We start from the raw sequence: 11,104 nt of genomic DNA on the forward strand, positions 1-11,104 counted from the left end.
ATGGATATGCGTGTACATGCATGTGGGCACTGGAATGCTATTCAGTCCTAAAAGGGGGGGAAGTGCTGGCCTAGCTACGTGAGGCAGCATTGCAGAACCTTGCTGAGTGCAATGCCAGTCACCAAGGACCACCAGAGGCCGTGGGATGCACAATTCCTAGAGCTGGAGGGGCGGGGGGTGGAAGGATGACGACATCAACGCCTCGGCTGGCTCTCTGGATGGGCCGGGGTGGGCGGCACCGCCTGGGGAGCCTGGGCCAGCACTGGCCGCGCGCTCACTTGAAGAGCGTGCGCAGGTTGACCACTCTGCACACGCGCTCGGCCAGCTCCCAGGCGATGCGCTCCATGAGCGGGATCATCCTCTCGTCCTTGTTGTAGTGTCGCGAGATGATCCACACCATGCGCAGGGCACTCAGCATGGACGGGATGGTGTCCAGGACCACCTGGAAGCTGGCCCCGTGGGAGATGTTCTGCCGGGAAGGGGCGCCAGGGAGGGTCGCCTCAGCGAGGCCGGCCCCTCCCCCCCACACTCACCCTCCCCACACACACCCTCCCCCACACACACCGATCCTCCCCCCACACACACCCTCCCCACACACCCACCCTCCCTACACCCTCTCCCCTCCAGTCCTAGCTACTTAGGAGGCTGAGATCTGAAGATCATGGTTCAAAGCCAGCCCAGACAGAAAAGTCCTCTTGAGACTCTTATTTCCAATTAACCAGCCAAAAGCCAGACATGGAACCATGGCTCAAAGTGGTAGAGCACTCGCCAGCCTTAAGCGGGAAAGCCCGGGACAGTCCCTGTCCTGAGTTCAGACCCCAGGACTAGCACACGCACAAGCTCGTGAATGAACATGGGGCTGAGTGGCACAGTGGAGGAGCACTTGCCTGGCATGCGTGAGGCCCCAGCAACCACATCCGTCACCACACGTGTGTACATACGTACACAACACATGTACACACACATTCACGCCATGCGGTCCCACGGCCACCTTGAAGTGGCGCTCCACGGTGGACAGGAAGCGCACGTTGTCGGAGGCCTCCATGTGGAACTTGTAGAGCTCGGTGAGCAGGGGCTGCAGGTTGGCCAGCAGCATGGACTCCGCCCCTTTCATCACCTCTAGGACTTTGCGCACCAGCGGCAGCTTGGTTTGCTCGTGGAGAGCACTCAGCGTGGCGTTCCGCTCCCGCCAGAATTCGATTTCAGCCAGAGGGCCATTGCCCTGAGAGGAGGGGATGTGGGGGACACGGAGGCTTCTTGTTCCAGCTCATTCCACCTTCCTGACAGATTCCCATCAGATCTGACACGGGCCTTCAGGGGTGAGCGCCCCACCTGGCCCTCCTGAGTGACCTTGGGACTCTGGCAGGAAAGGCCTAAACACTTTCCTGGGAAAAGGTGTGTAGGGGAAGGGGGATCCTCAAGTTGTTCCTATTAAGGAAACCAGCCTGAGGAACCTCATACCCAGAGAGGAGATTGGAACCTAGTAAGTCACAGAGGGACACCGCTGGAGTCCTGATCAAGCCATACCTGAAGTTCTCCCTCCCTCTGGACTTCTCAATTCTATGAGCCAGTTGAGTTGGGTTTCATGATCTGACAGCCCAAACATTCTGACCAATACACAGAAGTGTCTTTAGCAATAATGGGCTACAGCTCACAATATCTCGAGTCTGCTTATCATGATCTCTTTAAGACAGTGTCACAGCACAGCAGTCCAAGCAATCCCAGACCCCCAGGTCTTTCTCACACTGTGTGACCTCAATCCAGGACCGTTAGGGGTCTGACAGGTTACCTGCGGTGTCTTTTTTAGCTGGCTCTCCAGGGCAGTGGAGATCTGATTCAGCCAGTTCATCATACACTGCTCCAAGGCTTCCACTGTGTCTGGGTCAGCTGCCAGCGTCGACATGTCTCTCTCCAGGTTAATGGTTGGCATTTCTAACTTAATCTCACCTGGCAGAAAGAGCATGGTGGCTCAGCCACTGGTGAGAGCTAACCAGCAGGCTCTTCTGGGCACGCATCAGTGCAGTGAGGCTTGATTCCTTACATTGCTCTTTCATGAAGTCAAAACCCAGTGTATGTATCTAATCCCAGCTCTCCAGGAGGCTGAGGCAAGAGGAGCCACGTTTGAGGCCAAGTGTAAACAATGCTGTGAGACCTCTATTGTAAAATAGTTATTTTGGCTTTTTCACTTGAGATGTAGCTCAGTGATAGAATTCTTGCCTACCATGCCCAAGGCTCTAGGTTCAATCCCCAATAATCCCCACCCCCACGTAAATAAAACATAATTAAGCCAGGCACCAATGGCTTACACCTGCAGTCTTAGCTACTCGGGAAGCTGAGATCTGAGGATCAGAGTTTGAAATCAACTTAGGAAGAAGTCTGTGAGACTCATATCTCTAATCACTAAATAACCAGAAATGGAGTTGTGGCTCAAGTGGTAGAGCACTAATCCTGAGCAGGGACAAAGCCTAGGACCTGAGCTGAAACCCCGGGACTGGCCTGCACATGTGCATACACATGCACGCACATGCATGCATATAGGTGTACACACACACACACTCTTTAGGACTCTGTTTTTTTGTTTGTTTGTTTTTGGTCAGTCATGGGGCTTGAACCCAGCCTTAGTGCTGTCCCTGAGCTCTTTAGCTCAAGGCTAGTGGTCTACCACTTTGAGCCACAGCAGCACTTCCGGTTTTCTTGTGGTTAGTTGGAGATAAGAGACTCACAGAGTTTCATGCCTGAGCTGGCTTTAAACTGTGGTCCTTCAGATCTCAGCTTCCAGAGTAACCAGAATTATAGGCATGAGCCACTGGTGCCAGGCAGGACTCTGTTTTATTTTGTAGCACTGGTTTGAACTTAGTGCTTTGCACTTACTCCCCTGGCGTTCTACCATTTGAGCCATACCTCCAGCCCTGTTTTTTGTTCATAATTTTGTCAGCCTTGAGCTGACCTCAAATCTTAGCCTCCTGAATCATTAGGATTACAGGCTGGAGACACTGGCTCCTGGCTAAGCATTCCTCCTGAAGCAGAGAAAGGAAACAGACCTTCGAGCTGCTGCAGGGTCCTTTGAATGTTGCTGGAGAATTTCTGGATGTTCATGAGAAACTCATCCCGTATCAGCTGCGCACTGTGGTACTCCAAGCTTTCCCCCCGCGAGCTGGGCTGCTCTAATTCCTGCTCCGAGAGCTGGGGCACTTCTGAGGGCAGCGCTGTCGTCGACGTCTCTCCCTTGTGCTGGTTAAAGGACAGCGCTGGCAGGAACACCTGAAAGGCTCAGGAGTACCAAACAAGTCACATGCCATCATCCCACACTCAGCACGAAGGTGCCTCTGCCTCCAGTGCCCTTGGACAGCCATGCAGAGCAATGGTGCCATAAGGGTGGAGAGTGCCAGGCCAGCCTGAGCTACAGAATGAGACCCTGTCTCTGAAAACTCCAAGGGCTAGGGGTATGGCACAGTGGTGGAGTGCCCTCCTGCAGGGGGAAGGCCCCAGATTCCTACCTAGAACTGCAAAGAGAAGAAACCAACATTCGGGGGACGGGGGGAGGGGGGAAGAAAGCACACAACGCCAAAGAGAAAATTACACTGGACTGAACATAACCTGATGGAGACTGGACCGTGGATCACGCCTGTAAACGCTAGCTACTCAGAGGGCTGAGGACTGGGGACCGGGAAGCTCGGGAGAGTATTATCTCTAATTAACCACCAAAAAGCTACAAGTGGAGTTGTGGCTCAAGTAGTAGAACTCCAGCTTTGAGCAAAAAAGCTCGGGGACAGGGCCCAGGCCCTGAGTTCAAACCCCCAGGATGGATACACAAACACACACACAGACACACACACACACACACAGCTCAGACATTATCCCTCAACAAGGTCATATATATTTACCCCTCCCCCCAGCACATGTGCACACGCACACGCACACACACACACACACACCATGTTACCATTCTGCATGGTTTCCGTTGCTCGTGTCAGATCACTGCCTGAGCAGTCATCTTGTGTGTGCACGTGTGCGTGTGTGTGTGTGTGCACACATGTGCACGTCCCCCATGCTTTCCTCCTGCAAGCTCCAGAGCCCCGTGCTCACAGCAGCCTGAGACGCCCAGCACTCACCTGACACACAGTGTCCTTCAGGAAGTTCAGCACATGGCCACTGAAGAGCCCGAACTCCAGAGCCTCGGGCAGGACCTCCATGGCCTCCTTCATGTCGATGGGCTCATTGACGGTCTCTGCACAGACACCACGTGGCCTGCAGGTGAGCAGCGGGACTGGCGGGATGCCAGGCCCAGCTTTCCTCCTCTCTCTCCACTCACCGCCCGTGGAGGCCTTACACTTTTAGGATATCCACACCCATGTGGACACAGGAGACAGACACGAGTTGTCTGGGCTGACCTCTGAGGGTCATGAGACCTGGCCACATTGGCTTGTCCTATTGGAGCAAGCATAGCTGGACACCCATAGAAATGGAGGGTGCTGTCTTCACCGCTGTATTGGTGTCTCCCCAAAAGACGGAGGTTGAACCTAAAACCCCCAGTGTGATGGGACTGGGACACTCTGGTGAGACTAAGGAACCGCCCCCATCCCACACTGACACACACCACTGGGGTTAGTGGCCCTGTAAGAAGAGACCAGAAGCCAAGCATAGTGGCTTACACTTGTAATCCCAGCTGTGCTGGAGGTGGAAATCAGGATTGTGATTTAAAGTCAGTCCAGGGAGGAAGCTAGCAAGATGCCCATTTCATCCAACAAGGAGGTCACAGTGAGTCACATCTGTATTCCCACCTACTCTACTCCGGAGGCAGAGATAGGAGGAAAAAATCAGCAAGCCCCTATCTCAGAAAACCAACCCAGTCGTGGTGCCATTTGCCTGGAACCCCAGCTACTTGAGAAGTGAAGGCAGGCAGACAGCAGATCAAAGCTAGGCACCCTGGGCAGGAAGCAGGAGGTGCTACTTAAAAAACAACAAAAAGGGCCGGGAGTTTGGCCTAGTGGTTAAAGTGCTTGCCTAGCATGCACGAAGACCCAGGTTCAATTCCTCGGTACCACATGCATAGAAAAAAGCCGGAAGTGGTGCTGAGGCTCAAGTGGTAGAGCTCTAGCCTTGAGAAAGTCCAAGGACAACACTCAGGCCCTGAGCTCAAGCCCAGGACTGAACAACAACAACAAAAAAAGTACACACACAATGAAAAGCCAGGTGCAGCGGCTCACGCCTGTTATCCTAGCTACTCAGGAGGCTGAGATCTGAGAATCAAGATTCAAAGCAGGCCATGGCTCTGTGAAGCAGTGAGACTCTTATCTCCAATTAATCACTAGAAAATGGGAAGTGGGGCTGTGGCTCAAGGGTAGGATAGTAGCCTTGCGCTGAAGAGCTCGGGGAAAACGCCCAGGCCCTGGGGTAGGGCGGCAGCCTCGAGCTGAAGTGCTTAGGGACAGCACCCAGGCCCAGAGTTCAAGCCTCATGACCAAAAACAAAAACAAAAACAAATAAAGCTAAAAGGACTATAGTGTGGCTCAAATGGTAGAGTGCCAGTCTAGCAGCACAAGCCTTATATTCAAATTACAGTGACACCAAATAGGAAAAAATGCTTTTTAAAAAAGTGTAAGAGAAAAAACCATGTGTGCGCACACACACATACTCTCTCTTACACACCCACCCACCCACACACACACACACCAGAAAGATCTACCTGCTGTGTTTCTGAGGAAAAACACCAGGTTGCAGTCCAGGTAGCTCTCGGGGACCGGCGGGCAGAACACCCGGAGGTGAGGCTTCTCCACCATGCGCTTCACCGTCCGCTGAGCAGAGGGAGACACAGTCCATGGGGAAGTGCTCAGTGCTGAGCTCTGCGCTCCTGGCGGGGCCCTTCCCATAGTGCAAGCGGCCACAGGCGCGGCGGGAGCAAGTGACAGGCCCTGCACACTACCCACCCCTCCTGATAGCCTGCTGCTGGCACTGCCACACTTGCAGCCCCTCACCTGAGTCAAGGGAACCTGGCCAGGTATCTGCCTCTGGCAGCAAACCAGGTCTGAATTTTGTTTTCATGTGAGACACCCACAGCCTAGCCCTACATTGTGTGTGTGTGTGTGTGTGTGTGTGTGTGTGTGAGAGAGAGAGAGAGAGAGAGAGAGAGAGAGAGAGAGAGAAAGAAAGAGAGACAGCAACAGCAACAGAAACAGAGACAGAGACACAGAGAGAGACAGAGACAGACAGACACCTCACACTCTTGCTTGGCTATGTTGCTCATAGATGGAGTTCAACCACGTGAGCCACACCTCCACTTCCGGCTTTTGGTGGTAAACTGGAGATAAGAGTCTCATGGAACTTCCTGCTCGAGCTGGTTTTGAGCCCAGTCTCTTGAATACCAGGATTACAAATGGCGAGCCACTGGTGCCCACCTACGTTTGGTTTTTTTTTTCAATATTGGTGTTTGAACTCAAGATATTGTATTTGCTAGACAGGTGTTCTACCCCTTGAGCCATGCTCCAACCCCTTTTTTGCTTCAATTATTTTTTCAGATAGAGTCTCACCTTTTTACTCAGGGCTGGCTTTAAACCATGATCCTTTCATCCCCGTCTCCTACAAATCTAAGACGACAGACAGGTACCCACCCCATGTTTGTTGAGATGGATAACTTTTTGCCCAGACTGGCTTCAGGCTGAGATCCTACCAGTCCCCATTCACCAAGTAGCTGGGATTACAGGCGTGCACTATCATGCCCGGCCCCAGAAATGCTGCACATTGTAAAGAAAGGATCAGCGCCTGAGCGGCCCTAAGTGGCAACCTCTAAGCTGGCAGGATGCCTGTCTGATGTGGTGTCTTTGTGCACCCAGGCTGTAGGCCACACCAGATTGTCATGCTAACCCCCTGACGTACATGAACACCACTTTGCACGCCTGGGGCACTGGGCTGTGCTGACCTCTGGGGTGGGGGCTGAGTGAGCAAGGCCATTCACATGGATTCTCTGTGCTTATGGGAGGAACCCCAGACAGCAGCTCTCGGGTGGGCACCCCAACTGTCACATACCATGGTGCTGCCCCCAGATGCCATCGGGTTAGTGCTGTCTCAGGCCACCTGGGAGCAGAAGCCTGGTCTCACTGGGACTGCACCCTGACTGGCTTTGATTTCCTGGACTTGAATCTGTGTCCTCTCGATACCAAACATAACCATGATTGACAGCTGCTTTGATCCTAAGTTCCCCTGCCAGTCACCAGATATCAGGACAGCCACAGGAATCCCACGTAGGTGTCCTGTCCCTCCACACACACCCCACCCCGTACTGGGCTGGGAGCCCCATTTTAGGAAAGGGCACTTGGCCCAGTACCAGACATACCTTGGTGGGGGCACTTTCTAACAAATCTCCGTGCAGCTCACCACTGTCCATGCCGTGGACAGATGCGGGCAGGGAAGTTCTCATCTGAGCACTCACAGCTACAAAACAGGACACCATGTGTGAGACAAAATCAGGGGTGTCCCACCCAGCCCAGCACCAGATGGCATGACAGTTGAAGGAGACCTAGCCACAACTTATAGACTTGCACTGTAGCGGAGGGGAGCTGCCTGGCCCTGGAGGAAGGTCAGCTATCAGAGATTATTAGCACGTGTGCATGTGTGCGAGTGTGCTTGGGTGTGCACACATATGTGTCCCAACCACGGGGATCACACGTGCTGTGAAACGAGACTAACAACTTACATCTGAGGAGACTCAAAACACATCAGAGAAAATGAATGGAAAGATGCTGCCGCTCTCAAGGTGAATGAAAGCTGCTGCCGCTCTCAAGGTGAATGAAAGATGCTGCGGCTCTCAAGGTGAATGGGAAGATGCTGCTGCTCTCAGCAGGGCACTGGGGGCTAAGCCTGTGATCTTAGCTAAGATCTGAGGATTGTGGTTTGAAGCCAACTTCGGCAGGAAAGGCTATGAGACTTTTATTCTAAGCACCGAAAAACTAAAACTGAAGTTGTGGCTTCAGTGGTAGAATACTAGCCTGAGCACAAAAGCTCAGGGACAGTGCCCTGGATATGAGTTCAAGCCCAAGTACACAGATGCATACACACACACACACACACACACACACACACACACACACACAGATCTAATTTACATAACTATTATTCTAAGAGTTGTCACTGTGGAAAACCTCATGAAAGCATGAACCCAAAGTACTATTGCCACTGCAGGAGACACCTGTCACCGTCTGCCAAGGGCTAGGGTGTCAGGTGGCTGGATCAAGTACTCACCCCACTTTTCCTAGCTGAGATTCCCAGCCAATCACTAGGCCTCAAGAAAGTTCTGGAGGAGAAAGCCACTGTGATTTGCACAAGGAGACTCCATGTTCCAAGACAGGGTACAGGCCAGTGTTCATGAAGCTTACCATAGGGGAATGGGTGCTTTATGTCCTGGCCACCCTGGGATGAGCTGTGTACCCCAATTCACCTTCCACAGGGCATGGAAAGGGAGGTCTTGCCAACACTATGAGCTGAGATGGGAGTTATGATGGACCAGGGCCATTTAGAACCCAAAGCCCGGTACCAATGGGAGTCAAGGAGCCAGAGATTCAGACACACGAGAGAGGGGGCCATGTGGCCAGGGAGCTGAAATAAGAGTGAGGTGGCCACAAGCCAAGGAGTGTTGAGGACACTGGCTGCCCCAGAAGCTGAAGCAGGCAGGGAAGGAGCCTGTCCAAGAGTGTAGCGCCAAAACACCTTGATTTTGAACTTGGGAAAGGACGCATTTCCAGCTGTTTTGCCCTGGGAGCCTCATGACATATCTACAAATAACCCCACATCCACCCCGGGTAGGAAGAGACCCAGGTGGCCTTCCCCAGCCTGCCCACCCACTCCCTATCCATACCTGCCGCTTTATCTGTGGCCTCTGTTTTTTGAGATTCACTTTCTTGTTCTGCAGTCTCCTCTTCCAAGGGACCAAGTATCTCGCTGCCTTTGTGGCCACATAAACAGAAAGAAAATGCAAAGTGTAATTTCTCATGATGGGAGACACCCGGGAAGGTCACAGGCCTGGGATGCAGCCCCCAGGAGACGTGTGGGCAGGGGCACTGCACTGGGTGGTCCCCTCTCTGTGTATCTGTGGATTTGCATTTCTCCCTAAGAGCTATCCATATTGTTATGCAAGCAAGTATTTTATATTAAAGAATGAGGTGTGGTGTTGCGCTCCTAGAATCCCAGCACTTAGGAGGCAGAGGCAGAAGATGTAGGAGTTTGAGGACAGCCTGGGCTATGTGGCAGGGACCCCACCTCTGGGGCCGGTTTCTCTGCCTCTGAAGTGCTGGCTGGGTTCTCCTGAGCAGCGCAGACCCTGACGGGGTCCTGTTCTCTAGCCCTGCGCTCCTCTCCGGACCGCCCTCCGCGGTAGCCACGGGGCGGGGGCGGGGCGGGCTTCTGGATGGGTGGAGGGAATGGGGGCCCGGGAGCGGTCCCGGGGCCTCACCGATCTCCTCCTCCACCTCCACCTCCTCGGCCAGCATTGAGCACTGGAAGAAGAGCGACGCGGCGGCCTCCTCCTCCGTCCCCTGGTTGAGGAAGTGCAGGACCTGGTCCTCCACCTCGCCGTCATTGCGGCTCAGCAGCTCCTCGAAGAGGCCGGGGTCGCTGAGGCCGAAGGCGGCGAACACGCGGTCCCGCATCCACAGCACCCGCAGGTCGTCCATGGCCGAGGAGGAGCGGAGCTCCCAGGAGGAGCCGAGCGCCGGGAACGCAGTTCCGGGCCAGCGCCAGTGTCCGTAGCAACGCGTCCTTAGCAACGGGCTTCAGGCAACGGCGGCGCAGGCACGCGGCTGGCGCGGGCCGGACCCCAGGCCGGACGGACCCCAGGCCGGACGGACCCCAGGGCCGGACCCCAGGCAGGACCCCAGGCCGGACGGACCCCAGGGCCGGACGGACCCCAGGGCCGGACGGACCCCGGGCCGGACGGACCCCAGGCCGGACGGACCCCAGGGCCGGACCGACCCCAGGCCGGACGGACCCCAGGGCCGGACCGACCCCAGGCCGGACGGACCCCAGGCGGCCCTTGAGCTCTGGTGGCCGGCCGGAGACCTGCCAGCGGGACCGAGACAGCAGAGGCCCGGCCCGTTCTCACACCTCTGGCCAGGCCAAGGCACAAACAAGAAAGCACAACAGCATGGCTTACGAATATAGATTTATTTGTCATTAGCAAAAGTTCAGTGCTGACAGGACAGGACAGGAGGGCAGCGCGAGGCTGACTGGCCTCTTTGTCCAGGAAGGAGACCCCTGTGCCGGCAGGCATCCCACGCTGCGGTTATGAGTCTGCCTCATAAAGGCCTGGGAATGTGGTTTGAAGTCCTCATTACCACATACACAGAAAAAGCAGGAAGTGGTGCTTTGGCTCAAGTGGTAGAGTGCTAGCCCTGAGCAAACGCTTAGGGGCAGTGTCCAGGTCCTGAGTTCAAGCCCCAGGGCTGGTCAAAAATAAATAAATAAAGTCTCATAAAGGAAACAGCTGCAATGTTCTGAGCAGCAGTGCCTGTGTGCATCCTGAGTGAAGATTTCCAAGACCCCACAAGGCCAAAGCCAACCTCAAAACCTGAAGGGAGAAACTTGCTGTTTTTAAAGACAAGCTGCACAATGCTGTGAGAGCTTCTTGTTTGTTTTCTAGAATTGGTCAAGACCAAGATTTGGATGCTTAATTCACCAGAGTGAGTTTCTTGGGCTAAATCTACATCTAAACCACTGCAGACTGAACACTAAGAATACTGCCATAAAATACCCCTCAAAATGTCAGCATCCTAGTGACTAGGCAGCCTGAGGCAAGCGGATACAAGTTCAAGGCCAGCCTGAACAACACAGAGACTGGATCTCAAAAAAAGAAGAGGGAGGGGCCGGGAGTTTGACCTAGTGGTAGAGTGCTTGCCTAGCATGCTGGAAGTGGTGCTGTGGCTCAAGTGGTAGAGTTCTAGCCTTGAGAAAAGTCCAAGGACAGTGCTCAGGCCCTGAGTTCAAGCCCCTCGACTTGCAAAAAGAAAGAAAGAAAGAAAGAAAGAAAGAAAGAAAGAAAGAAAGAAAGAAAGAAAGAAAGAGAAAGAAAGAAAGAAAGAGGGAAAGAAAGAGGGAAAGAAAAGGGAGTCTGGTGCTG

At 53.9% G+C, this 11,104-nt stretch overlaps 1 protein-coding gene across 3 annotated transcripts in view; it reads right to left on the reverse strand.

Moving 5' to 3' along the window:
- Positions 1-9,662, reverse strand: part of Dnah10 (dynein axonemal heavy chain 10) — a 75,239-nt gene extending 65,577 nt beyond the window's left edge. For all 3 annotated transcript variants that reach the window (XR_016532906.1, XM_090319877.1, XM_090319878.1), the window contains exons 1-9: positions 9,443-9,662; positions 8,849-8,935; positions 7,331-7,428; positions 5,687-5,795; positions 4,113-4,228; positions 3,042-3,261; positions 1,790-1,947; positions 992-1,222; positions 279-469 (exon numbers count right to left, since the gene is read on the reverse strand). Coding sequence is in view for 2 of the 3 variants with exons in the window: in XM_090319877.1 (XP_090176003.1) it covers positions 279-469; positions 992-1,222; positions 1,790-1,947; positions 3,042-3,261; positions 4,113-4,228; positions 5,687-5,795; positions 7,331-7,428; positions 8,849-8,935; positions 9,443-9,662 (1,430 nt within the window). In the remaining variant the exon portion in view is untranslated. The remainder of the gene's footprint in view (positions 1-278; positions 470-991; positions 1,223-1,789; positions 1,948-3,041; positions 3,262-4,112; positions 4,229-5,686; positions 5,796-7,330; positions 7,429-8,848; positions 8,936-9,442) is intronic.
- Positions 9,663-11,104: the final 1,442 nt, after the last annotated feature.

This window comes from Megascapheus bottae, chromosome 28 (assembly GCF_031878675.1).
Source record: "Megascapheus bottae isolate mThoBot1 chromosome 28, mThoBot2.hap1, whole genome shotgun sequence".
NCBI lineage: Eukaryota > Metazoa > Chordata > Mammalia > Rodentia > Geomyidae > Megascapheus > Megascapheus bottae.